The sequence below is a fragment of the Sebastes umbrosus genome, chromosome 4 (genome assembly GCF_015220745.1).
Source record: "Sebastes umbrosus isolate fSebUmb1 chromosome 4, fSebUmb1.pri, whole genome shotgun sequence".
Taxonomy (NCBI): domain Eukaryota; kingdom Metazoa; phylum Chordata; class Actinopteri; order Perciformes; family Sebastidae; genus Sebastes; species Sebastes umbrosus.
In genome coordinates, this window is record NC_051272.1 from 12,400,003 (window position 1) to 12,426,701 (window position 26,699).

Here is a 26,699-nt window from a genome sequence, read left to right on the forward strand (position 1 = left end):
AACAACCGGAAGTAGTAGTATTTTGATTGACAGGCCGACCCACCCATTCATGCTCAGCTACGCACGTTTAGTGGGCTGGGGTGAGTTACGCTGTTTGTGCTATTCTCTACGTAAACTTACGCAAAGGAGTGACGTATGACGCCGTGGCGCTTGTCCCTCCTTACGTCCGCAGCGTCTGTGCGCCGCCGTAGCTGTCAGTCAAAGGACATTTAAATGGCCACACTGTACGGAGCCGTTTTTACCGTACACAGCACCGTAATAACGCCGTAACGGGGATATTGGAGCACACAGCTGCGTGAACACCGTCTCTGTTTGTTGTCGGGGTTTCTCTCTTTTATCTGAATTAATATTTTAACTGTTAAATTTGCTCAGAAAGACTAAAAACACAATGAGCGACGAGGAGGAGTTTCTGCAGAAAGCCCGAGCCGGGTTTGAGGATCTGTGTCGAGGCTTGAACATGGACGAAGAGGCGAGCAGCGAGGCGTGGAAGACCTACGAAAACATCAGCAGGAACTTCACTTTAGAGGTAGAAAACTCATGTTTATCTGGTATATATTCATTAATGTGTCTTGTTACTGTTACTGCTGCCTGGTGTCCATGTTTACCGGAGCTATCTAACGTTAGTCTACTAACGATGATAACGTTTCTCTCAGTCCACTCTCTCTCTATATCTATATAGATATTAATTAAGAATAATATGGGATTTAATGACTTGTTTAAAGCAGTAAAACACATTAAAGCACCGTTTCTAAATGTAGATGTCTGTAAATATACTGTATGATGGTTAGATTCTACAAACACGTCACTGCCATGCTAAACTAACACCATGTCAACATGATGCTGCTGAGAGGTAACACTGGAGAGGGGATGGCATTACATGGTAGGAATAATAATAATAATAATGATAATAGTAGTAATAATACAAATAGTAATCATAATATCAGTAATAACAATAGTAAGTATAACAATCATAATAATAGTAATAATAATAATAGTTATAATAATAGTAGTAATAATAATAATATTTATAATAGTAGTAATAATAATAATAGTAATCATAAGAGTAATAATAGTTAATAATAATAATAATAGTAGTAGTAATAATACTAAAAGTAGTAATAATAATAATAGTAATACAAAAAATAGTAATCATAATATCAGTAATAACAATCATAATAGTAGTAATAATAATAATAGTAATCATAATATCAGTAATAATAATAGAAATAATAACAATCATAATAGTAGTAATAATAATAATAGTTATAATAGTAGTAATAATAATAATAATAGTAATCATAATGTTAGTAATAATAACAATCATAATAGTAATAATAATAATATTTATAATAATAGTAGTAATCATAATAATAGTAATCATAAGAGTAATAGTAGTTATAATAATAATAGTAATAATAATAATAGTAGTAATAATACTAAAAGTAGTAATAATAATAATAGTAGCAATAATACAAATAGTAATCATAATATCAGTAATAATAATAGTAATAATAACAATCATAATAGCAGTAATAATCATAATAATAGTAATCATAGGAGTAATAATAACAATAATAATCATAATAATTGTAATAATAACTATAATAATAATACAGGAAACCGCTAAAGGGTTATGGAGGACCACAAGAGTCAAGTAAATAGTAATAAAGCATTTGATTGATTGATAGCTAATTTTACAATAAAAATAGCCATTAATACATTTGTTGACAAATTGATTTATTAATCTATTAATTTAACCTGCCACCATGGCAGATATATATATTATATACAGATATTATTTTTTAAAAACAATTCCTAAATTAAAAATAGTCAGGGATGAAGGTTACATGATCCATATTTCTACTGTCTTTTACCACTGACTCAGTGTTTACTAGGGGTGGAAGAAAATATTGATTATCGCAATATTATGTTTAGTGATACTGTATCGATCTGCCGCAGTGGCACGTGAGGAAAAAAACAAAACAATTTTAGACCCTGATTGTACTGCATTTATTTTACAGCTCTGGTTACCTTTCTGACATTTTCATGACATTTTCTGACATTTCATCGACCAAATGATTAATCAATAATGAAAATAATCAGTCAGTTTCAACCCTGATTTATTCAGCAGCAAAAATAATGAACACAGGTTCAGTATTAATGAATGAAAACAATCTAACACACTCCTTTTCTTTCTCTTCCTCCCTCCTCACAAACTGACTCTGTTCATCCCTCCTCTCTCTCTCTCTCTCTCTCTCTCTCTCTCTCTCTCTCTCTCTCTCTCTCTCTCTCTCTCCTTCCTTCATTCCTTCATTCATCCATCCCTCATGTGCAGGGCAGCGACCTGCACTGGCTGGCCTGTGCTCTGTACGTGGCCTGCAGGTCCGCGGTGCCGACGGTGGGTAAAGGCACCGCCGAGGGGAACTACGTCTCTCTGACCAGAATCTTACGCTGCTCAGAGATGAGGTAGGCCCACAATGCACCTGTGCACTCACCTGCAGCTCTGTCTTCTGAGTGAATGTGTGAGTATTTTCTGCTGTGTTTATACCCTGTGGTGGAAGAAGTACTCCGCTCTTCTACTACGTTAAAGGTACTAATACCACAGTGTAGAAACACTCTGTTACAAGTAAAGGTCCTGCATTCTAAAGTGTACTTAAGTAAAAGTACAAAAATATCAGCATCAAAATAAAAGTGAAAGTACACATTCTACAGAATAATATATATTATAATTGTTGTATTAAAACTAGGGCTGCCAATCGATTAAAATATTGAATCGTGATTAATCGCAAATTAATGTCACATTTTTTATCTGTTCAAAATGTACCTTAAAGGGAGATTTGTCAAGTATTTAATACTTTTATCAATATGGGAGTGGACAAATATGCGTATTATTGTTAAGTGAACTGCAACGTGGACTTGAAGCGTTTCAGAGTGTCTGAGTTCTTTGAGAGTGTTCACATTATGCACAGAAAATGCTGACTAATCGCTCTGAGTTGGTTTGGAGGGCTGAAAGGGACCATGTGTGCTGATGGACCAGGTGTTGGTAGGAGCAGTAACTGTAGACTTGTCCTGTGTCTCCCGGCAGCCTGATTGAGTTCTTTAATAAGATGAAGAAGTGGCAGGACATGGCCAACCTGCCGCAGGACTTCCGTCAGAGCACCGACAAGCTGGAGAGAAACTTCACCGTGTCGGCGGTCATCTTCAAGAAGTACGTTCCCATCTTCAGAGCCATCTTCAAGGCGCCGTCGGAGGAGCCGCCACGAGTTCACCGCAGCCGCAAACAGAGGTGGGACACTGCGATCTTTGACCTCACGTTCAGTCAGATGTTTTTTTTTTGTTTCATGTGTGTCACCACCAGGGTCTGAAATTAACTTTGGTCACTTCCTGCCATTGTGGCAGGCAAGTCAAATCTGCTTAGAGCTAGTGTTAGGAGGTTAAACAGGTCATAATTCTCTCTATCCATTTTATATTGCTGTGAAAACATCTCCTTCAAATAACTAGATTTATTCAATTTCTCGCCAAAACTACATTTAACTAGATTACATTTGAGCGCATCATGATAACGTTAGAATTTACCTTCTCCCAATAGTCATTTCTACTGGACAGAGCCTGAAGGCATCATAATGTTACTCAATAGCACCTCCATTAACATTAATAGCTCCGTTATTTAGCCAGGGAGGACTGTGCTGCTAACAGCTAACGTTACTAACTCTCCTCCTGTTGATTTCAAAACAGATATGTTGTTGAGTGTAACATTATCTGGGAAAGAACGGGGTGCGCTCCTCAGGTTTAGTAGTACCATGCTGTTGAGCACTTTTTGGAAAGCATCAATAAGAGCAATGATAGTCACGGAGGCATGAGATGCCAAGGAATCAGACAACTCGGAGCCAGTTCTCTATTCCCATCTCTGGCGGGTGGCGGGTAGCGGGTGCTAATTTCAGACCCTGCTCACCACATTAGTGTCCATGTGATACATAAATGATGATATTCTAAGTGACTTCTTTTCTGTCCAGACGCCATCCCTGCACTGTGACCGAGGTCTTCAACTTCTGCTGGGTCTTGTTCGTCCATGCTAAAGGTAAAGATTCTTCTCTTCTCCATGTTCTGTAGTCTACAGCCTCTTTCACACAGAGATCCTGGTAAATAGTTAGTGATTACCACTCGTCACACATGCACTGCGTTCAGGAACATTTCTGTCTTGAGCCTTCTCACACACGTCATGGTAATGAATAGATGGGGCGAGGGACGGTCCAGCAGATGGCGCTAATGCAACACTTATGGATGTTAACCGCCATAAAACTCAACAGAAGAAGAAGAAGAAGAAGGAGCAAGGCCCTGCACCCTCCCACTTCATGATGGAGTGAACTCTGTCTGTCGTCTCTCAGCTCAATGACGCTCCTTCATTAAGGTAGAGGTAGAAATACAGCAGCAAGCTTGGGGACCAACTTCCCTCTATACAGCAAGGAAACTATAAATCAATATCAGAAATATAAATATATAACATAGAGAATTTATAAGAAAATATAAATAAGAAATAAGTACATTATTTATAGACCTACTATAATAAATAACACTGCAAATGATAATGATGAAAAATGGGATCTATGATTAAGTGTGTAAAAATGCAAGACATGCATTTCTGGATTTATTTACTTTATTATCCAGTGAAGCTGGGAGCTGACAGTACAGCCTCATGGTACGTGTCCACAGGGGCGTTTTTTATGGTGAGGGATATGCCTCGTTTCCCAGCATTGGACGCTGGATGGGCTGCCACTAGACACTAGGCATCTGATTGGACGAACGCTTTCCCTCCCAGCTTTCAAACCAGAACCAACATGGCGGCTCGTTTGGAAACTTCTCCTATATCATGAAAATAGTTCACCGAAATGCGTTTCTGAGAACATTTTATGAGAGAAATAATCCATGCATCTGATGAATCTGTCTTTATTTTAGATCGACAACGGTTAATTTAAAAGTTTCTAGAGTTTCCAGAGGCGGCGAGTCACATCGGACATCCCTGATTTACATAAAGTAGCAGAGACCTCACCTTTATGCAAATGAGGAGTGGGCGACGTGACAACCCGTCTCTCAAAACGTGCCGCCACGCTACCAGAATGCATTGCACGGCTGCTAAGATAGACAATAAATGGGAAGCGTGGAAAGAACGGAGGCTGTAGACTCGTACCATCAGTCCTCTGCTGGTGGCCTAGTAGCACCAGTTTGTTCCTCTGACCAGCACATTCACAGTCACAGAGCATCTGAGTACTGAATGATGAACACATGGTGATGTTTGAAACACCCAGAAGGTGGTTTAACACGTCGTATCTCTGCCTCCCAGACATCCTCTGTGTCTTTTAGAAAACAGACTTTAGCATGTTATCTATGTTGTTTGTGTTGCAGCAGACAACAGATGGTTTCAAACGTCTTTGAGAATTCTGTAAAAAGGACGTGATGCTAAACACCTTCTGGGTTTTTATTTTTGATGTTAGTACATGAGAGGAACCAGCTGGAGCAGCTCTGAAGTGCCTTGCTCAAGGGACGCAGGGTGGTTTTACTGAGGGGAAGAGTTTAAAAACTGCTGCCTAGTGTATGTGATGTGTTGACGACTGCAGTGGATGTTGAACCCTGCCTGTGCGGATGAGGCAGTAGTACTGACAGCCTGAAGACGTGATGGCTCCCTCACCTTGTTGTTGTTTGTGTCTCGTTCAGGGAATTTCCCCATGATCAGCGACGACCTGGTGAACTCCTACCATCTGCTGTTGTGTGCTCTCGACCTCGTCTTCACCAACGCTCTGCTCTGCAATGCCAGGAAAGACCTGCTCAACCCAAACTTCAGAGGTACCTCACCCTGCTCTGACCAACACTGCTGCTGCTGTGTCAATGCTGCTGCTGCTGCGTCAATGCTGCTGCTGCTGCTGCTGCTGCTGCTGCTGCGTCAACGCTGCTGCTGCTGCGTCCTCAGCTTGATCAGATAGCAACATAATATTTTTGCTGTAACTTTGCTGATCTTGAACCACATCCCACTCACGTACACCTCAAAGTAGATTTGGTCCCAGAGTTGTGAAACGCGACGTTGAAGAGTGGTAACATTAAATCAGCCGTGGCGTGTAGGAAGCCTGCTTATCAGTCCTCTACTGCACTAAATCAAACACGTAAAATAAATCAAAAGTTTTGCTCTTTCTGCTGAACAAATTCCAACCAGCCAGTTCCCAAAAAAAGCCTGCAGCCGTGTATATCAGGGCTGCCTTCACTTCCTGTTGACACCTTGTGTTTCCTCTGCTCCACCCGCCTCCACCTCCCCTTCCAGACATGGTATTTATTGTACTGGAGAACCTGCTGAGAGAGGAAACTGCTCTGACATTACATCAAACTGTAGTTTTTTTTTTCCTTCTCTACATGTTGGTTTAAAAATCCTAAACTGAGGAGAACTTAAATGGATAGTTCCACAGTCCATACTCCATAGTCAGTGTATTACTACAGTAGATGGAGTTTGGAGCAAATCAATGTCCTGCTATGGACAGGGGGGCAGCAGCAACACGCATTCAAACACCTAAAAACATCTGTATCAGTTTAAGTGTACGCTATATTAAGAGTATTTTCACAGCTTTACCTCGCTGTCAGACAGCACTTTCTGACGGAGAACTGAAGCCGTTATATTGCTCCCTTCAAAGACACCAGACTACATTCACAAAACCAGCAATTTTACCCCTCAGAACAGAATTGTTGCTTTACCGCTGCATCGATCGGTTAGTTAGTTTGTGTCATTGTGTGACTTTTGTAACACCAACAAACTGTGTTCTGCAAGGCAAAATCGCTGTTTTTGTGAATGTAGTCTGGTGGCTTTAAAGAGAACGTAGATAACAGTTTCAGTTCCCCGTCAGATTGGGCTGTCTTCTCCAAACTGGGGCGACATGCCGACCACCATGTACTGTAGGTAATACACTGAGTATGGAGAAGTAGCACATACTACCACACTGAGAAACACCCCAAGTAGATCAAGCTAAAAGAAAGAAAGAAGAGCACAGTGGAAGAGCAGCTAACAGAAAATGTACCCAGAGGTGGTGCTTCACAGATATGGGGGGTGGGGAGAAATCAGCAACAGAAATACAATGAGCTGCATCGTATCGAATGCAGGTTTATGGACCGCAGAGAGTCAGCCGCTACAAACACAAAAGTCTGTCACTGACTGACTGAGTGATGAAGTTACACGATTGGTCGGCCAGGTGTTGGAGTTTTCTCATTGGCCGTTGCTCTTTCAAAATGAAAAGGTGGGAACAGTCCTTTGTTTACGTTTTAAAGGGGGCGGTTCCACTCACCGTTGACGGACGGCGTCTCAACGCTTTCGGTACGTGTCCACAGGGACGTTTTTTTTATTGCCTCGCTTCCCAGCGTTGGACACAAGGCACCTGATTGGACAAACGCGTTCCCCCGTGGGCTGCTGCTCCAAGCTTTCAAACCAGAACCAACATTGCGGCTCGTTTGGAAACTTTCTTCTCTTATATCATGAAAATAGTTCACCGATATGTGTTTCTGAAAACATTTTATGAGAGAAATAATCCATGCTGATGAATCTGTCTTTATTTTAGATTGACTAAATGTTAAGTGTCTAACCATCAGGTTCCTGTCTGTCCTCCAGGTCTACCAGAGGACTTCAGCAGTAAGGACTACCGGCCGTCCTCAGGGCCATACTGCTTCATAGAGCAGCTGTGTGAGCTCCATGACGGTCTGGTTCTGGAGGCCAAAGGAGTCAAAGAGCACTTCTGGAAACCCTTCATCAAGAAACTCTTCCACAAGAGGGTGAGACATGGGTTTATATTAGGGCTGTCAAAGTTAACATGATAATAACGAGTTAATGCAAATTTATTTTTATCTCCACTAATTTCTTTAACGCATTAACACAACTTGTGAATTTTAGGTTGTAGCGGCTCAGTTTTAAAGCTAGAGTGAAGATACTGGTATCATATGAAACTAGAGAACCTAAAAAAATAGAAAAAAAATCCATTGGTACCAACCACGTCATACTAGCTTGTCGTGAAGGAAGTTTAATAACGCTCCAAACTTACGCTAAATTTTGGTGAGGAAAAACTGTCATGGCCATTTTCAAAGGGGTCCCTTGACCTCTGACATCCAGATATGTGAATGTGTGAGAGTTTTTGTCCAAAGAAGTGTCTGAAAAATGCCCGAAAAAGAGTCTGAAAAATGTCCAAAAAAATGTCTGAAAGATGTTCGCAAAATGTCAGAAAAAGTCTGAAAATTGTCAAAAAAAAAGTGAAATGTTTTTTTGAAAATTGTCCAAAGAATGCCCAAAAAAAGTCTGAAAAATGTCCAAAAAAAGGCTGAAAATTGTCTGAAAATTGCTCAAAAAAAAGCCTGACAATTTTTTCAAAGAATGTATGAAAATTGTAAAAAAAAGTCTGAAAAATGTCCCAATGAAAGGTAGAAGAAAAGTCTGATGCTGGTATCTTATGAAACTAGAAAAACCTAATGAATCCATTGGTACCAACCATGTCATACTAGCATGAAGGAGGTGTACAGTTGTGTAAAACTAAACTTCCTGTGTCTCCCACAGATCGTCAGAGGAAAAGAGGACAGTCTGACCGGCTTTCTGGATCCCATGAACTTTGGAGACAGTTTGTGAGTGTCGGCGGTTTTAAATTCATGTGTTCACATTTGGTCATATGGAGCTAATGTGCTTTATATGAAGAAAGACAGGAAATCTAACGTGGAGAGAGTTAAGTATTGAAATAGAGTTCAATTCCCAATACATAACATCATGTTTTTATGACAGTGTATTAGGGCGACTGTAGGTAAAAATAAAAAACACACAACTTCTGAGATTAAAGTCGTAAATTTATGAGAAAAGAAATTAAACTCAGGATGTTGTTTTCTTCTAAATAGTCCATATTCAGAGTCCAGATGATAATATATTGTCTTCTACTCTAATCTATTGTCCTCTACTCTGATCTACTGTACTCTACTCTAATCTACTATATTCTACTGTCCTCTGCCCACAGTCTGTCTCTGACTCGGGTGTATGAGGAACATGTTCTGGCCACCGGCGGTCTGGATGAGAGGATCTTCACCGGTGAGGGGGCGAGCGAGGACATCGGGACCCCGGGGCCCTGCCTGTGTGAGGGGTTGGAGAATCAGGACAGCGCCACCTACAGGCTCCACGCCAACCTCACTGTGAGACATTTATTATTATTGTTATTATTTATTACTTTGAAAGAACAGAGGATGTAAAATGACCATCCTGGTGTCTCTGCTGTCGTCAGGCCTCGGCTCTGAAGGTCTCCACTCCTCTGACGGGGAGGAAGTACATTCAGGAGAACCGCCTGGCGTCTCCGGTCTCCTCCGCCATGAAGAGCGTGGGGCGACTCCACACGCTGCTGTCAGGAACCAAACAGGGGCCGAGCGAGAAGCTAACAGAAACTCTCAGGTCTGTTGTGTGTAGTTTAGTCTGAATGTAGTCTGGGAGTTAATGCTATAACCTCGTTAAAACATTTCGCCAAAAATCAGAGATTAGAGAAAAGTCCAAAACCTGGAAACAGGTTTGTGTATCAGAACTTTGTTTTTTCTTTTTATATAATAATTAGGGCTGTCAATCTATTACAATATTTAACCACGATTAATCACACATTTTTATCTTTTCAAAATGTACCGTAAAGGGAGATTTGTCAAGTATTTAATACTCTTATCAACATGGGAGTGGACAACTATGCTGCTTTATGCAAATATATGTAAATATTTATTATTGGAAATCAATTAACAACACAAAACAATGACACAATGACACAAACTCTATCTCTGCAGGACCTGTGCCAGAGACCCCAGTGATGTCATCAGCAAGCGCCTGAAGGACATGTTTGAGCTCCTCTGTCAACATTATGAGGGCAGCGGGGCGGAGAGCAGGGGAATGGGGAAAGGTACATTCACACAGACACCTGAACATGTGATAGATTAACTCCTCTCTGACCATAGTCATATATACATAGTCATATATACATAGTCATATATACATAGACACATATATACAGAGACGCCACATTGACTCCTGGATCGTACGTCAACGTGGGCGCCATATTGGACCCTATAGAAGTGAACGGGGGAGCTGTTTTTCTGGATAAAAAGCACTATAACGTGTACATTTCTCAACCGATTTCAATGAGTCGTTATTATATTAAAGGGTTTATGATCTAAGAGGAGTAATGTTAAGTTAACGTTACGATTTTTTATCTTTTCCCAAAGCCTACGGTACACACTACGCTCCTTAGCGTCTAACAGCGATTATAGCTGAACTTTCCAGATTCAAAGTAACTGGAGACTAAACTTTATTTTTCTACTCCTCGTACATCATAAACCCTTTAATATAATAACAACTTGTTGAAATCGGTTGAGAAACGTAGACGTTATAGTGCTTTTTATCCAGAAAAACGGCAGCTCCCCGTTCACTTGTATAGGGTTACAGGCCAGTCTTGCCAGGTCCAATATGGCGCCCACGTTGATGTATCGCTGCAACGGGCTGCAGCGTCCAATGCGGCGTCTATGTGTCTATGTCTATGACTCTGACTACCTAAATACACGTCCTCCTTGTAGACATGGCGGTGAAGTACTTCCACCTGGCGGAGGCACTCTACTACCGAATCCTGGAGTCCATCATTGAGAGAGAGAAGATGATCCTGGGAGACGCTGACCTCTCAGTGAGTACTCTCTTACTTGGAAAAACTGCAGATATGAAACTTGAACTGGAGTCGGATTTAAGTCATAAAATGAGTGACAGGCAGGTGTATATCTGTGTGTCTTAAAGGGATAGTTCAGGTGTTATTTAGGTATCTGAGAATCAGACAGGAGTACGAGCACAGGAGCAGATCAATGTCCTGCTGTGGACGGATTTTAGACACATAAAAATATCAATATAAGTTTAAGTGAACACTTTATTTAGAATAGTTTCACCTCTTTACCTCGCTGTCAGACAGCCCTTTCTAACGGGAAACTGAAGCTGTTATATCGCTCTCTTCAAAGACACTAGACTCCATTTACAAAACCAGTAATTTTACCTCTCAGAACAGGGGAGTTGCTGGTCTACCGCTGCATCCATCGGTTAGTTAGTTTGTGTTATTGCGTGATTTTGGTGTTTTAAAAGGTTAGTTCAGATACACCAAAGTCAGTCATTTGATTTAAGTTTTATAAATGACACCTATCAGTTAAAGCCATAGGTGCAGTTTGCGTTGGCTCACTGAAACCCCCTAGAGGCCGTAGCCAAAAATACATGTAGGGATTTAAATATTATCTATATCTTTTGTAATAACACAGAACTAGTAATTATTGTAATGATGAATAATAATAGACCTTGTTGTGTCTTCTTATTGACTGAATAATAAACCTTTTATTTAAAACCTTACAAAATTAAACCTTTATTACATTTGTCATATACATACAGGTACATACATGAAATTTGACCTCTGCATTTAACCCATCCTAAGTATTTTAAGACCAGTCCGGGGAGCAACTCGGGGTTTAGTGTCTTGCTCAAGGACACTTCGATATGCAGACTGGAGGAGCCGGGGATCGAACCGCCAACCTCGTGGTTAAAGGACGACCCGCTCTGAATCCGTTAAATATGAAATTTCTGGTACATCATGTAAACAAACCACGTACGCTGTGAGCTCCAGATCAGACTGGAGACGCAACCACTTGAAAGACGAGTGATACCTGCTGTGATATTTACTGGAAATGACTGGCAAGAATATCGCCAACAGCGAGCAGGAAACTTTCAGGTGATCTCCCTCCAGCCTGCTGCCTCTTATTTAGGTTTTTGTAGTGAAATGAGGAGGCATCATAGGCCAATAAATAACTCCTCATTTCAACTTCACCAATCAGCTGCTCCTCGTTCGTTGTGGCGCTTTCAACGCGGGCGACAGGAATAAATAGAAACGGCGTCCAGCAAAAGTTCAGCTCCAAACGCTGCGTTGCGCTGCACTGCGTCAGGTTTGACATTATGTTTGTCTGTGTGTGTGTTTCAGTGTATTCTGGAGCAGGACGTCTTCCATCGCTCGCTGCTGGCCTGCTGTCTGGAGATCGTCGTCTTCTCCTACAGGCCTCCAGGAGATTTCCCCAACATGATTGGCATCTTCCAGCTCCCTGCTTATCACTTCTACAAGGTATCAATACACCCAGTCACATCTCTCACACTGTGTGTGTCTGTCAATATGTCTGTTTGTTTTCAATAGACTGAGATTCTTTTGGTGTGAAAGTTAATCTGCAACAGATAACATCAATGTAATTAAAAGCAGCATTTAAATCACAAATGATATCTAAGAATGCAGTCAAGACAGTTCACTAAAATGATGTGAATATATATATACAGTATATATAATTAATAATATTACAATAACAATAATAATGATGAGAAGAAGAATATAATTTGCATGTATGTTTACCTGACTCGATGTGAAATGTGCAGGTGATCGAGGTGTTGGTGCGCTCGGAGCAGGGTCTGTTTCGGGAGGTGGTGAAGCACCTGAACCAGGTGGAGGAGCAGGTTCTGGAGAGTCTGGCCTGGACCAGCAACTCCCCACTTTGGGAGAGCCTCCGCGGGGCCAAAGACCACGTCCCCGCCTGCAAGCAGGTCCATAAAACACATGACATTCCTTTCATTATGTGCGCTGGTTTCAGTTATTAGACTCGTATATTTGAGTTTTTGAGCATGAATGAAGCCTGAATTTCAAACCAGTCTGTGTTTATGAAGCTTCAGTTTGTGAGTGTTTGTGGTCCGGTTGTTTTCAGGTGATGCCTCCTCAGTATCTGGAACAAAACGACGAGAGCAGCACCGGCAGCGTTCCCCTCACTCCCATCAACCACGGACCTGACCTCAACACCAACAGCATGGTCAAAGGTGTGTGTGGAACTGGACTTACTCCTAATTTATACATTTATAAATGTGTTTTTCTACTTGTCAAACTGGTAAAAAGTCTCAAAAAGAAATGAGAACAACAGGACAGATAACAAGAATCATTCAGTATGTTCACATTCACTTAAAAACCAAGTCACATTCTGGAGAAACCTGATTTAAATAAAGTTTTAATCACCGAGCTGGAAGATAAAAAAGAAACCTGATTCTTCCAGCTGGAGAGAGATGATTTCTTGTCTTTGTATATATATATATATATATATAAATTATATATAATATTCTATTTCTATGTTTATTAACACACGATGGATGTAAAATAATAACCCCTCCCCCTCCTGCAGGCGTGTCCCCCTCCCCCACCACCCTGCTGGACCGCTACAGCTCTCCTCCCGCCGGCCCGACTCGCCGCCGTCTGTTCGTCGACCCGGTGGGCAGCGAGCCTCGGGTCACCTCTACCAACACCACCAGCACAATGCCGGCCGCCGTGACCAAGACCGGCCAGACCACCCTTGTCACCACCATCCCAGCCGGGCAGACCGTGGTCAACCTGGCGACCGCCACCGTTACCGCCAACAACGGGCAGACGGTCACCATACCGGTGCAGGGTGAGGGCCTGACTACGTCACACTGAGTGTAAAACATGAACGATGATGATGATGTAACAAACGGCTGACCACTGACCTCTGCAGGTATAGCCAATGAGAGCGGAGGCATCACCTTCTTCCCGGTCCAGGTGAGCGTCACCGGACAGGGCGGAGCCACGCTGCAGCCGCTGTCCGCACAGGCTCTGACCAGCACCCTCACCGTCCAATCAGCCGTCACCAAACCAGTCGTCAAACCAGCCAGCAGCCCGCTGAGGAAAGGCTCGCTGTCGCTCTTCTTCAGGAAGGTACCGACTTTATTTTTTATTTATTTCATCATGATGTCTTTAACGTACACCTCACATCTCACACCTGTTTACTGGTGGTTGAATATTCACCTGGTATCTTCCTCTCTCAGGTGTACGTAGATATATTCACCTGGTATCCTCCTCTCTCAGGTGTACGTAGTGATATTAATCTGTATCTTCCTCTCTCAGGTGTACCACCTGGCCAGTGTGCGTCTCAGAGATCTTTGTGCCAAACTGGACATCTCGTCAGATCTGAGGAGGAAGATCTGGACGTGTTTTGAATATTCTCTGGTTCACTGCACCGACCTGATGATGGACCGCCACCTCGATCAGCTCCTCATGTGTGCTGTTTACGTCATGGCGAAGGTCTGTCTTTTACATATATACTGTATGTGTACTGTGTCTGTGTTTCTACATATATACTCTACGTGTACTGTGTGTGTTTCTCTCTATTGAAGTTAATCTACGTGTTTGTTGTTTTTGTCAGGTGACCAAAGAAGACCAATCCTTCCAGAACATTATGAAGTGTTACCGCACGCAGCCTCAGGCCAGCAGCAATGTGAGATCCTCATTAAAAAATTACTTTTTAATCTAAAAAAAATCACTTAATATATAAAATTTGAAAATGACTTATTAGTAATCTTAAAAAACTAAAAAACACTTAATCTAGAAAATTAGAAAATAACTTTTAATAATCTGAAAGATAAAAAAAATCACATAATATATAAAATTAGAAAATTACTTAATAATAATCTAAAAACTAAAAAACACTTTATCTATAACATTTTAAAATTACTTATTAGTAAAATAAAAAATAAAAAAACACTTAATCTATAAATTTAGAAAATTACTTATTAATAATCTTAAAAATAAAAACCTTAATCTATAAAATTAGAAAATTACTTTTTAATAATCTCAAAAATAAAAACACTTAAATGTATAAAATTTGAAAATGACTTATTGATATTGTTAAAAATAAAAAACTTAATCTAGTAAATTTGAAAATTACTTTTTAATAATAAAAACATAAAAATACACTTAATCTATATAATTTTAAAATTACTTATTAAGAATCTAAAAAAAACAAAATATTACTTACTAAGTAAAATATAAGTATGTCAAAATTGTACTTAACTGTGTGTGTGTGTGTGTGTGTGTGTGTTTCAGGTGTACAGGAGTGTGTTGATCTTAGGGAGGAGGAGACGTCACTCAGGCAGCACCGACACCAACAAACAGAGCTCACCTGCTGACACCAACCAGGATCCAGGTAGAAAACACCTGTTTTAGTGAGTCATTGACTGAACATCGTCTCTGTCTCCTTTCAGTCTCTTTTAGCTGTTGCTTTTAGACTTCATGTCTGGTTCAGTCTCTGTTTTCAGAATAAAAGCTGTGAAAAGCAACAAAAACAGCTCAAAGACTCCAACCCCTCTCTGTCCTCAGCACATGAATGAAATGCAGCTTTACAGTTTATTCCTGTCTTAATGTGGAGATATGTTTGTCTGTTTGTTGCTGACTGACGTCTCCACCGGTCTCCTCCCAGCAGGTGGAGACATCAGTCCAGTTCCTATTCGCTCCAGCAGCACCTTGCCCACCCCCCGGCCTGGCAGCGCTCCCTCCACCCCCACCAACACCTCCAACAAGACCTCCTCCTCATCTTCCTCCTCCTCCTCCCCCACCTCCTCTGGGGGTGACGGTGAGGAGGAGCGAGGAGACCTGATCCACTTCTACAACAACGTTTACATCAAACAGATGAGACCCTTTGCTCTGAGATACTCAACCAGCTCGCCCTCAGCAGGGGTACGTCCACATGTCCACCTCACATTTACTGTCATATATATTTTACTTATATGTATGAGAATGTATTTATGTACACAAGTTCATTCATTGATAGTCAGACATGCATGTTTTACAAGTTACGTATTATACATATTACATACATACATATTGCATGTTTTGTAAGTTACATAAGTAAGTTAAGGAGTAGTGTGTTTGGGCTGCGGCAGGGGGTGCTCAAAAAAACGAGAACAGGTGATCCAGAGCTGTACAACCTGCCATGAAGGAACACAAGACGTTAATCATCACAGTTAGTGGGACATTAAAGGACCAGTGTGTAACATTTAGGGGGATCTATTAGCAGAAATAGAATATAATATTAATAACTAGTAGCCCAGAACGGACAAACAAGACCCTGTTAATTGTTAGTCGATAACGTTACTCGCTGCTGTCGGAAACAAAACCATTTTTCGGAAATTTTTTCGACTTTTTTTGTATTTTTTTCTGGCATTTCTCAGACTTTTCTTTGGCTTTGTTTGTGCCTTTTTTGAACATTTTTCGGACAGTTTTCTGACTTTTTTTGGACATATGTCGGACTTTTCTTGTGCCTTTCTCCTGCCATTTTTCTGCCATTTTCTGGACAATATTTGGACTTTTTTTCATTTAGCACTTTTCTTCAGCCCTTTTTTGGAAATATTTTGGATATTTTTCAGACAGTTTTCCGACTTTTTCCTGACTTTTTTCGGACATGTCGGACTTTGGTTTGGCCAGTAACTTCAGTCATGTATTCCAGTTTTAAAAAGTTTACTGAAGAAAGTTTTAAATTTCATTGTGTCACACGGTAGAAAAGCAATGTGGTCCTCTAACTAATGCAGCGCTCTGCCCGACTCTACCGCCCGACGCTATACATAATGTCAGTCACTATATTAAAGGGAGCATCAGTCACCAACAATAATTCATAATATTCATAACTATGTTTTCTTTCAGCTCTAGAGAGAAACTCTTCACAGCTCACTGATGTTTGTGTGTGTGTAGGTGGAGACCCCCCCCCTGTGTCCGTACCCCACCCTGAGGACTGGTTCCCCCCGTCGGATGCTTCTGTCCAGTAAACACTCCATCTACATCTCTCCTCACAAGACAGGCTCCGCCCCCACGCCGCCCACCCCCCGAGACAAGATCTACTACTACATCTGCAGCAGCCCCCCCAACGTGAGACTACACACAGTACACACAGTACTACACTCGTATATCATCTCTACCGTCCTAAATCATGATACATCTTCATCCAGAGGGAAATACAGATATATAGAGTACAACTGAATATAAACACCATGATTATCAATAAGGGGGCTAGACAGGAAGTGAGGTCATGACTCTCTCCAGCTGATCAGATCAATAATTCTGTGATCATGACGTCGTCTGACTAAATCAACATACATGAACAGAGTAATAAGAGCAGATCTGCTAGGTGATCTGATCTATTCAAACTGATCAATCACACAGAGGGTTAGAGACGATCCAGACGGGTCCAGTCCAGACTGGAAAAATAAAGTAATTTTTTCTTAATAAAAAATGAATGTGCACAGGGAAAGCGCCCCGGTCCAGTGGGTTGATGATGTTTGATCACGTAACACCCCCAAAGAGAAACATTTTCCGATCCTCCACGCTTCTCCGTCAATGCTGGACCAGTTTAAAACGCCCTTAGTCTCTGAGACACAAACACACGGGAAGAATGAGCTAAATGTGACAATTATGATAACTCACATCACTCTGTGACCTCTGACTGACCCCTGAGTGACCCCTGCTCTGTGACCTCTAACCCCGCAGCGTCTGCAGGAGATCAACAGTATGATCCGCACCGGAGAGACCCCGACCAGGAAGCGCAGCATGCCTCTGGAGGAGGAGACGTCCCCCAAGAGGGTCTGTCCCGACAACCACTCGGCTCTACTGCGCCGCCTCCAGGACGTCGCCAACGACCGCAGCTCCTCCCACTGAGGCTGCACGCCCACACACACACACACACACACACCAACACCATCATGCTACACCAGGGGTGTCAAACACACGGCCCGGGGGCCAGAACCGGCCCTCCAAAGGGCCCAATCAGGCCCACTGGATGCAGAGAAGTCAAAACCAGTGTGCTTGGTGTGTTCACAGCACCTTTCAGTGCTCAAGGAATATAATATTTGGTGCGACTATCAGACTCATGGCGGAAAATACAAGAACTTGCCAGGAAAACTGAGAAGATAAGAGGTCAGCAACACATTTCATCATCTCTTTTGTAAATGGATTGTTCACTAATTTGAACATTTTCAGAATGTACTTCTTCTCCCTAACAGGAAGTGGACATTTTGGAGGTGTTGTTATTTATAGGTTACTATGCAATGGTTTTACTGGTCTGGCCCACTTGAGATCAAATTGGACTAAAATGAGTTTGACACCCCTGTGCCACACCTTCACTGTCCTGTCATACGTGGTTAAGAGATCAGGCCACTTCCTGTCCTGCTGCATCACCAGCTCTCCGTTCTGATTGGCTGACCACTCACCTGTAACGGAGCATTCACATCAAGAGCGAAGCAAAGTTTTTTGTGCGATGCGATTACATACAAAGTTACTGCAAAGAGGCGAATAGACGCAAATTAGATGACTTTATGTTGAGTGTTGATGTAGCAGCTGCATAGCCTGGCACTGATCCATCCAAACTTCATTCAGAAAACAAGCATTTTAAAAGTTGTCTGCTTGTCGTCTTGCGGACAGATCTGACAAAGCATGAATTCAGACTTTTTACAAATCAGCATCATTATGTAGTTATTTCAGCATCATTTTGATCTGTATATTGATATTAAATCACAGCACAATCTGTTTATTTTGAGTACATACACACGGGAACACACGTAGTGACGTGTGGCTTGCTAGAAACAGATTTTTTATTATATTAAAAAAAGTCGCTGACAAAGATCCAGTTTGGTTTGAATCATTTTAACGGGAGAGTTTAACAGAGTTTAACACTAAATCTGCATTTAATCTGGTTTTATTCTACATCAAACATTCAATAATCACAATAATAATATACTTTACAGTCTATTAAATCATTGTTTCTGAACATACTAATAATCAGTGAGAAGCTGGTGATGCTTCTTCATTCCATCCATTAACTCTCCGATACCAGAATGTATTTTAGGATTTCATGATGAGGAGTTACTGAAGCCGTGTGATGAAGTTCAGCTTCTGTCTTTGTCTTTTTAAACTTATCTTCTTCTAGTTTTATTATTTTCTGATTCTTATAACATAATATGATTTAATTCTGTTAGTTTACAAGAGCAAACATCATTAACGTGTATAATGTTTAAATGGTAAACTCTGTAATTGTGTTTTAACTGGTCCGTCACCGACCGTCAGGATGAGAAGTGTGTAAATATTTGTAAAAAGAGAGAAAGAGAAGTTATTTTATGGAGGTGATGTAAGTTAAGTGCCTTTATTTTTTACTCCTGAATCTGTTTTTGTTTGTTTACATCCAACAGATTTAATAGATTTTCTCTCTGATGGAATAAAATGTTTTAAAGAGACGTTGTTGATTCTGTGTCTGAACTTATTCAGGCTGATTGATTAATGAGCAGAAATATTTTTCAGATATTTTTGTGATTTTTTTTCCGACTTTTTTTCGGATATACAGTATGTCGGACTTTACTTCTGTCTTTCTTCAGCCTTTTTTTTTTTTTTTAAATATTAATCAGACATTTTTCGGACATATGTCAGTCTTTTCTTTTACCGTTCTTTAGCATTTTTTTGTAAATTTTTTGGATATTTTTTAGGTCTTCATTTCGGACTTTCGGACATTTTTCAGACATATGTCGGACTTTTCTTTTGCCTCTCTCTGGCCTTCCTTCAGACATTTTTCTGTCTTTTTTTCAGACATTTTTTGCGCATTTTTCAGGAATTTTTTCGTCTTTTTTTCAGATTTAGTTTTTTCTTTTTTCTGGACATTTCTCTGACATTTTCTGACTTTTTTCCGGACATATATCCGATTTTTCTTCTGCCTTTCTTTGCATAGTTTTTGGACATTTTTCAGACATGTTTTGGATATTTTTAGGTCTTCATTTCGGACTTTCAGACATTTTTCGGACTTATGTCGGACTTTTCTTTTGCCTTTCTTCTGACATTTTTCTGACATTTTTCAAAACATTTTCGGGCATTTTTTGGAAATTTGTTGGCCTTTTTTCAAACATTTTTCGGCCTTTTTTCAGACATATGTCAGACTTTTCTTCTGCCTTCAGCCTTTTTTTCAGACATTTTTCAGATATTTTTCAGATATTTTTTTAACTTTTTTTTTACTTTTTTCAGTGAGTGGAAACAGAATAAAGCCAGCCTGTGTGTGTGTGTGTGTGTGTGTGTGTGTGCGTGTGTGGTTGTGCGTGTGGGGTGGGTGTGGTTTGCTGTATTGTGTCTCTGTTCATTCACTGAGTCTCAGTGTGAAACATGTCGCGGAGGAAACAGCTGAAACCACAACAGCACATCCTCACTGAGGATTCACCTCCCAGCTCACACACAGGTGAGTTATTATTATTTTTATTATTATTATTATATTATTATATTATTATTATTATAACACTTTAAACATCTATAGTAGTTTAGATTCATAACATGTTTATTAAACTACTCTGGATGTAACATATTGTTGTATCTTTATAATATTCCTATCATATAAAACCTATATTGTGATAATAATTTATTGTGATAATAATAATAATCTGTGGTAGAGTTGTATCCATAGTTTAGTACACAGTAGTACTATAACATACTACACAGAACATTTCCAGCATTGCTGTTATATTTTTCTTGATTTATTTGAACTCATTTCATTAATTAAAGCTTGAATTAAACCTTCAACATATCTACATTTGAGTTATTCTACGTATATTCTATAAGTATTAAGGTTGCCATTCATTTTTAATTAAACTATTTTGAGTTCACTCAGGTGATAAATTGGTTTTGGTGTTTCAGACTAATCTTAAATTAAAATGTTCTTATTTGCTGCTCGTCCAGTCTTTTACTTTAAACTTTAAACACAGTGATTCTTGTTGAATTGTTCGTTTTATTCCCTTAAACTAGTTTTATAAACCAGAGACATTTATGAATATTACACTTGATCAGTCATATACTGTCAATAACCCTTAACACCAAATATCCGCTGCTGCTGTTATAGATGATAATTCTTACAGTCTTTAATGCACATTTTTAGATTATAATTTGCAGTCTTTAATGCACATGTTTTTCTAATATGCACATATCATCTGTCACTTTATGTACATGTTATAATATGTACATACTTGTCATTGTAAATATAAATCCTACTCAATGTAGATACAGTATATAGACATGTATACATGAACATAGTGTACATAATCATCCAGTCCATGTATATCCATCCGGTATTTATTTGTTTGCACTATTTGTATTGTTTACAACTTCCACAACACTTGACTTGTACATAGACATTTTATTTTGATTTTATTTTTATTCTGTTATTTCTATTCTGTGTAAGTACATTGAGAGAGCTGCATAAAAGCCGGAGTCAAATTCCACATATGGATATGAAATAACCCTGATTCTGATTCTGATGAGAAGACTAATCGTGTATTTTTTATGTGTTTCAGAGGATCTCTGTGTTCATGTGTGCAGCCGATGTTGTGCTGAGTTCAGCGCTCTATCAGACCTGGAACTACATCACACAGATTGCTCAAATCCTCCAGTTGTGATTATGAATGAGGACCAAGATCTGCTGTCCTGCAGCAGAACTTTCTCAGCAGTCTCACCGGTTGGCCCAGCAGGATGGATCCAATCACAGGACGGATCCAACAGAAGAGCAGAACTCATGGATAGTAGTAGAAGTAGAAGTGTAGAAAGGTCAGGGAGCTCCAGCAGTAACCACACTGACGCTGTACTTTGTACCTTGGATTTCCCAGAATCCTTCCCTCCACCTTGCAGCTCAGCCGACCCAGGAGGACACTCGTGGATGAAAAAGGACGTCATTATTGAGAACCTTGAGAGCACTAAAGTGGCCGTGGCTCAGGTTTCCCAGCAGACGCCATCAGACGGTCCGACCGCTGTCTGGTCTCTGCTGCAGCAGCTCCTCTCGCTGCAGATGCAACAGATCCACCAGCTGCAGCTCATCGATCAAATCCGTCACCAGCTCCTGTTGTTTGCTTCTCACCAATCCCAGATACCAGAGACCCTGATGGTCTACACCAAAGACCTGTGTCCTTCCAAGTCTACCACCCAGCTCAAGGCACTGGGTGCTCACCTGTCTCAGCAGCTTGCTGCAGCTGCTGGGTTCGCCAGATGCTTATCAACCCAGTCTGCTAACAGAAGTGACCTCCAGCAGTTTTCAGCCACGGAGCAGCTAAACCAACCTGACAACAACGAGTCCTCTCAGACTTTCAGTAAACTCACAGCAGTTTCTAAACACTGTGGTTCCTCTGACTCCCAACTCAGCTTCTTGTCCCAAACCAAGATGTCCTCTTTGATGTTTAGCAATAAGTGCTTCATCAGTAAGACGTCTGAGAACTTACCTCAACCTCCATCTGGCAGTGAGCATGCAGCTTCAGGTCCGATCCCAAACATCAGGGCGATTGTGGAGGATCTGGATGCCCTGGCAGCCTTGGCCCAGCAGAGGAACCTAAAGCTTTCTGCACCCACGCTGTCTTCACAAGAGTCCCTCTTCAAATGCAGATTTTGCGCCAAAGTCTTTGGGAGCGACAGCGCCTTGCAAATTCACCTGCGATCACACGCCGGAGAACGGCCGTACGGATGCAGCGTCTGTGGGAACAAGTTCTCCACCCAAGGGAGCTTAAAGGTTCCCTTTCAGAGGTACAAAGAGAGGAACCCACATATCCACATTAACCCTCATCTTCCTGCAGAGCACCTGGACAACATCCAAACCAATGCTGGGACTCCCTTTGGTATGGCCTCGTCACCATCCCCGACTACAATGACCTCTGGTTCCCTGGACCAGTCAGACTCAACCAGTCTCATCAAGAAGGAGGAGAACCTCATCTCACTACCCATAACTCAAGGCGATCTTTACTTTGATTCAGCAGCAAGCATGAACTTCAGGTCAAGAGCAAACCCAACAAAGACCTCTGACTCAGTGGAGACCAGACAACACAGAACCATGAATCTTAAAAGTGAAGATGTAAAACCATCTTTGAACTTTGTCTCTAAAATGATGAAGGAATCAGTCGCTGTCATGACCAACCCATTCACCCATTCCAGTCATACCTCATCTTCAGGATTCCTTTCATTAAAACGCTCTGACAACCCCAAACTCCAGCTGCCGTCAGACACCACCGACCCAAACGAGTGTGTTGTCTGCCACCGTATCCTCAGCTGTCAGAGTGCCCTGAGGATGCACTACCGGACGCATACCGGGGAGCGTCCCTACCGGTGTAAACTCTGTGGCCGAGCCTTCACAACAAAAGGAAACCTGAAGACTCACCAGGCGGTTCACCGTGAAACAGTCCCTCTGAAGGTCCAGCACTCGTGCCCCATCTGCCAATGCAAGTTCATCGATGCTGTCGTCCTGCAGCAACATGTGAACATTCACAAGGAAGGTCACAAACCAAACCAGCAACACTTTAAGGAAGGATTCAGGGACAAAAATAAACTGAATCACAGGAAGAAAATTTCAGATGATGGGAGCTTTTGTGACGACCGATTGTCTAGATTCAACTCCTTATCCATCTGTTTGTCCCCGTCTCCGTCTCCGTTTGGTAAAAATATCGATGCTAACAAGAACACATGTGGGTCACATGGGGAGCTGCAACTCAACTGGATCAAAACGGAGAGGCCAGAAGGATCAAATGAAGAATGTAGTCAAACAAACAGCCCACAGTGGACTGAGCAGTCTCTGTCCTCTAATGGCCAAGCTTCATTGTATTTTAAACCATTCCAGACGTGGCTTGACTCCACTTTAACACTACGTGCATCTGCCACAGCGTCCGCCGACATACGTTTATTTAACCCCATCGAGGATGCTCCCAGCTTTACTGACAGTCCCAGAGAAAAGGGGGTCCTGAAGAACACGTATTGTGACATATGTGGGAAGACGTTTGCCTGTCAGAGTGCCTTAGATATCCACTACAGGAGCCATACAAAGGAGAGACCATTCATCTGCACTACATGCACCAGGGGCTTTTCCACCAAGGGCAATCTGAAGCAGCACATGCTCACACATCAAATGAGGGACTTCCCGTCACATCTGTTTGAACCCTCCAATTCTGACCAAGCACCCAACCATCACAGCTCTGTGTTATCCATCGGCTCACCAGCTGTGAGGACAGAGATGCTCCTGAACTCCTCGTTTAGGAATGGCGTGGATCTTTCTGGTCCGTCACAGAGCTGTTGTGTCTCAGAGTCTCCTGTAGCGCCACCTCGCCGGACGCCAAAACAGCACCACTGCAAGACTTGTGGGAAGAGCTTCTCATCCTCCAGCGCCCTGCAGATCCACGAGAGGACTCACACCGGGGAGAGGCCGTTTGCCTGCGCCGTCTGTGGACGAGCTTTTACTACCAAAGGAAATCTAAAGGTTGGTTTCACCTCTATGTTTTTAGGCCATTTCTACAACAGGAACTTTACAATTAATATAACAGATTCTGCTTTTGTTTCCACTGTTCTCCCCCAGCAGTTAATAAAACAGGACACGTGTTTAGATAAGTTTGTCAGTCCCAAAACTGCACTCTCCTACCAAACACTGTATAAAAATGGCGATGTTTGTCCTGGTATCTGATGCGCTGTTGCCTTTTCAGAGACGTATATTGAGAAGACTCGGTCCAAACTGAGTATATATCTGTACTGTGTTTGGTCAGTCTGTAGATTTGTGGCTGAATTGTTCCACTAATAGTCAGTGTTCATGTCTATAATGTTAAATCCAACGCTACATGTCCACCAGGTCCGGCGAGTACACTAGAAAACGCTGCTCCACTCAACTGGCCGTTCAAGCGGTGACGTATCCTATCGTTGAATGTACCTGATTGGTCCCTGGTTCTCTGCTCGCCGTTTCAAACAGGAAACAACATGGCGGCCTGCTCGTAAACTTTCTGTTATTCCTTCTAAACAATCCACCACAATCTACTTCTGAAAACATTTTAAGTGAGAAACAGGCGATGATGTCACTGCTGAATCTGGTTTCATTTTAGAACTAGATCTCCTAGTTTTGCACGTCGCGCTGGACGGGCTCATTTGCATAAAGGACTGTTCCCGCCTTTTCATTGTGAAAGAGCAACGGCCAATGAGGAAACCGCAACCCTCGGCCGACCAATAGTGTAACTTCATCCCACAGTGAAAGACTTTTGTGTTTGTAGGGCTGGACCTCTGTAGGAGCACAAGACAGAACCTGGAACCTAGAATCTGATTCAGGATCTCTGGGAAATTAGTACACAGGGCCGGCCAGCTTTGCCTGATTTGAAAGCTTAAAATCTGAGCAGCCTTCGAACATTTGACAAATATATGTGTTGGCCCTTTCTCAATGTGGATAAAATGGGAATTTTCACAACGGTTTTCACCCAGGAGGCCCGGGTTCAACTCCCAATATGGGAATCAACATTTAACCAGTCCAAATTCAAAACATAACAAGACTTGACCCCTGTCAAAGAGCTGATGTTGTTATCACTACGACGGGGCAACTAACTTTCATTGTGATCGCAAAGTAAACAGCAGAAACACTGCATTCACGTTACAAAGCAATCTACCAGGAGTGTGTAATGCATGTATTTGATTGGCTTCGCTGGATGAAGTTGCGTTGCAGCAGAAGTTGAGCTCCATTTAAATGAACGAGAGGATGTCTGAATGTTTCTTACTACTGATGTCACTATGAACCTCTGCTGGCTGAATGTTGATCCCATACTGGGAGTTGAACCCGGGTCACCTGGGTGAAAACAAGAACCCTGACCACTAGCCCATATGGGACTGGTTTACCTGTATCTCAATGACAGCAGGTACAGCTGATGTCAGCATGTCCAACATGGTAACCAGTGACCGTCCTCTTACAGGTTCATATGGGGACTCACATGTGGAACAGCGCCCCCAACAGGAGAGGACGCAGACTGTCTGTGGACAGATCATCATCGGAGGGACTCTGGACTCGTCCTGTTAGACTTCCTGAGCCACCACAGAAGAAGAGCAGAGAGTGTGTTCACCACCACTGGAACCAAAATCCAGAACTTTTCTCTGCAGCTTTAAAGATGAATTTGTGAATGTGGAGACACGTCCGTCTCCGGAGGACACGTCGGACTGAAGGAGACGACTCCTGTTTGTATGAATAAACTTCAGTGAGCCTCCTGCTGTTGGTGGCAGAAACAACAGTTAAAAAAACACCAAATTATTTAGGGATATAAATATTGTGTACCTTTTTATGCTGTGTTGATGGGCTTCTAAAAATGTATAGAAACGTTAATATATCGAATGCAATGTGCACATTTTCTTGTTATAAAGTTTTGCTGTGTGAATTTACAGCTGACATGTCAGTAAGAAATATAAATATATTATTATCATGTGCAATAGATGTTTAAACATGTTGGAATAGTGAGACTGTCAGTATACATGTTTTAGATGCTTCATTCTACTGCTCAATAATTTCTCTGGTTTTATCAATTATAACTATTGATTTGTTAACAACAGGTTGCTGTTTCTCATTCATAGTATTGAACTGAGCTTATCAACATGGAGGACTAGAGGACATCTGACTTATCATGTTTTTTGCAGCCTTTGAGAGACACCATTTCCCATAAGCCCCAGACATTCGCAGGCTAAACGTCACGGCGCCACAGAAGAGTTGAGTGTTGACAGTGAGTTAGTCGACAGGAAGTGATGTCATGGCCTCGGTATATTAATATGTGTCATGTTCAGCTGAGCTGACAGCTGCAGCCGGTCAGACTGATGAGTTTAGCTCCACACAGAGAACTAAAGCCTGAAACAAAACCTGCACAAAGCCTCTCAGAGATAGATATCTGCTGCAGACAGACATGAATCACTGCTGCACACAAACACAGCCGTGTACTTCTATCTTTGTGAGGACACTCATTGATATAATGCATTCGCTAACCCTGAACCCTAACCTTAACCATCACAGCT

At 41.5% G+C, this 26,699-nt stretch overlaps 2 protein-coding genes across 4 annotated transcripts; both read left to right on the forward strand.

Annotated features, from left to right (window-relative positions):
* Positions 1–185: 185 nt before the first annotated feature.
* On the forward strand, positions 186–18,290 carry rbl2 (retinoblastoma-like 2 (p130)). Of its 3 annotated transcripts, XM_037768104.1 has the most exons (23): positions 389–526; positions 2,336–2,466; positions 3,086–3,286; positions 4,014–4,078; positions 5,710–5,838; positions 7,637–7,797; positions 8,570–8,634; positions 9,015–9,186; positions 9,276–9,439; positions 9,814–9,926; positions 10,597–10,700; positions 12,024–12,161; positions 12,464–12,628; positions 12,787–12,895; positions 13,252–13,515; positions 13,600–13,799; positions 13,989–14,165; positions 14,287–14,358; positions 14,967–15,066; positions 15,340–15,596; positions 16,608–16,781; positions 17,400–17,568; positions 17,748–18,290. In XM_037768104.1, the coding sequence occupies exons 1-22, from the start codon at positions 389–391 to the stop codon at positions 17,565–17,567; spliced, it is 3,267 nt and encodes a 1,088-aa protein (XP_037624032.1). In that variant the 3' UTR covers position 17,568; positions 17,748–18,290. The 3 variants fall into 3 exon arrangements, 2 of the variants coding, with proteins under 2 accessions (XP_037624033.1, XP_037624032.1); XM_037768105.1 differs by having other exon boundaries at positions 186–526; positions 15,343–15,596; positions 17,400–18,290; XR_005206686.1 differs by lacking the exons at positions 17,400–17,568; positions 17,748–18,290 and having other exon boundaries at positions 186–526; positions 14,967–15,085; positions 16,608–16,743.
* Positions 18,291–21,097: 2,807 nt separating this feature from the next.
* On the forward strand, positions 21,098–25,861 carry sall1b (spalt-like transcription factor 1b). The gene is made up of 2 exons (XM_037768698.1): positions 21,098–24,156; positions 25,619–25,861. Exons 1-2 carry the CDS (start codon positions 21,190–21,192, stop codon positions 25,820–25,822), a joined length of 3,171 nt encoding a protein of 1,056 aa, XP_037624626.1. The 5' UTR covers positions 21,098–21,189; the 3' UTR covers positions 25,823–25,861.
* The last annotated feature ends 838 nt before the right edge of the window (positions 25,862–26,699 follow it).

Bases quoted from the DNA above. Each gene is read 5' to 3' on its own strand.
- sall1b (XM_037768698.1), top strand. From the start codon at position 21,190: ATGAGAAGACTAATCGTGTATTTTTTATGTGTTTCAGAGGATCTCTGT. The intron at 24,157-25,618 runs GTTGGTTTCACC...GTCCTCTTACAG, and splicing joins CTACCAAAGGAAATCTAAAG to GTTCATATGGGGACTCACAT.
- rbl2 (XM_037768104.1), top strand. From the start codon at position 389: ATGAGCGACGAGGAGGAGTTTCTGCAGAAAGCCCGAGCCGGGTTTGAG. The intron at 9,927-10,596 runs GTACATTCACAC...TCCTCCTTGTAG, and splicing joins GAGCAGGGGAATGGGGAAAG to ACATGGCGGTGAAGTACTTC. The intron at 13,516-13,599 runs GTGAGGGCCTGA...TGACCTCTGCAG, and splicing joins GGTCACCATACCGGTGCAGG to GTATAGCCAATGAGAGCGGA.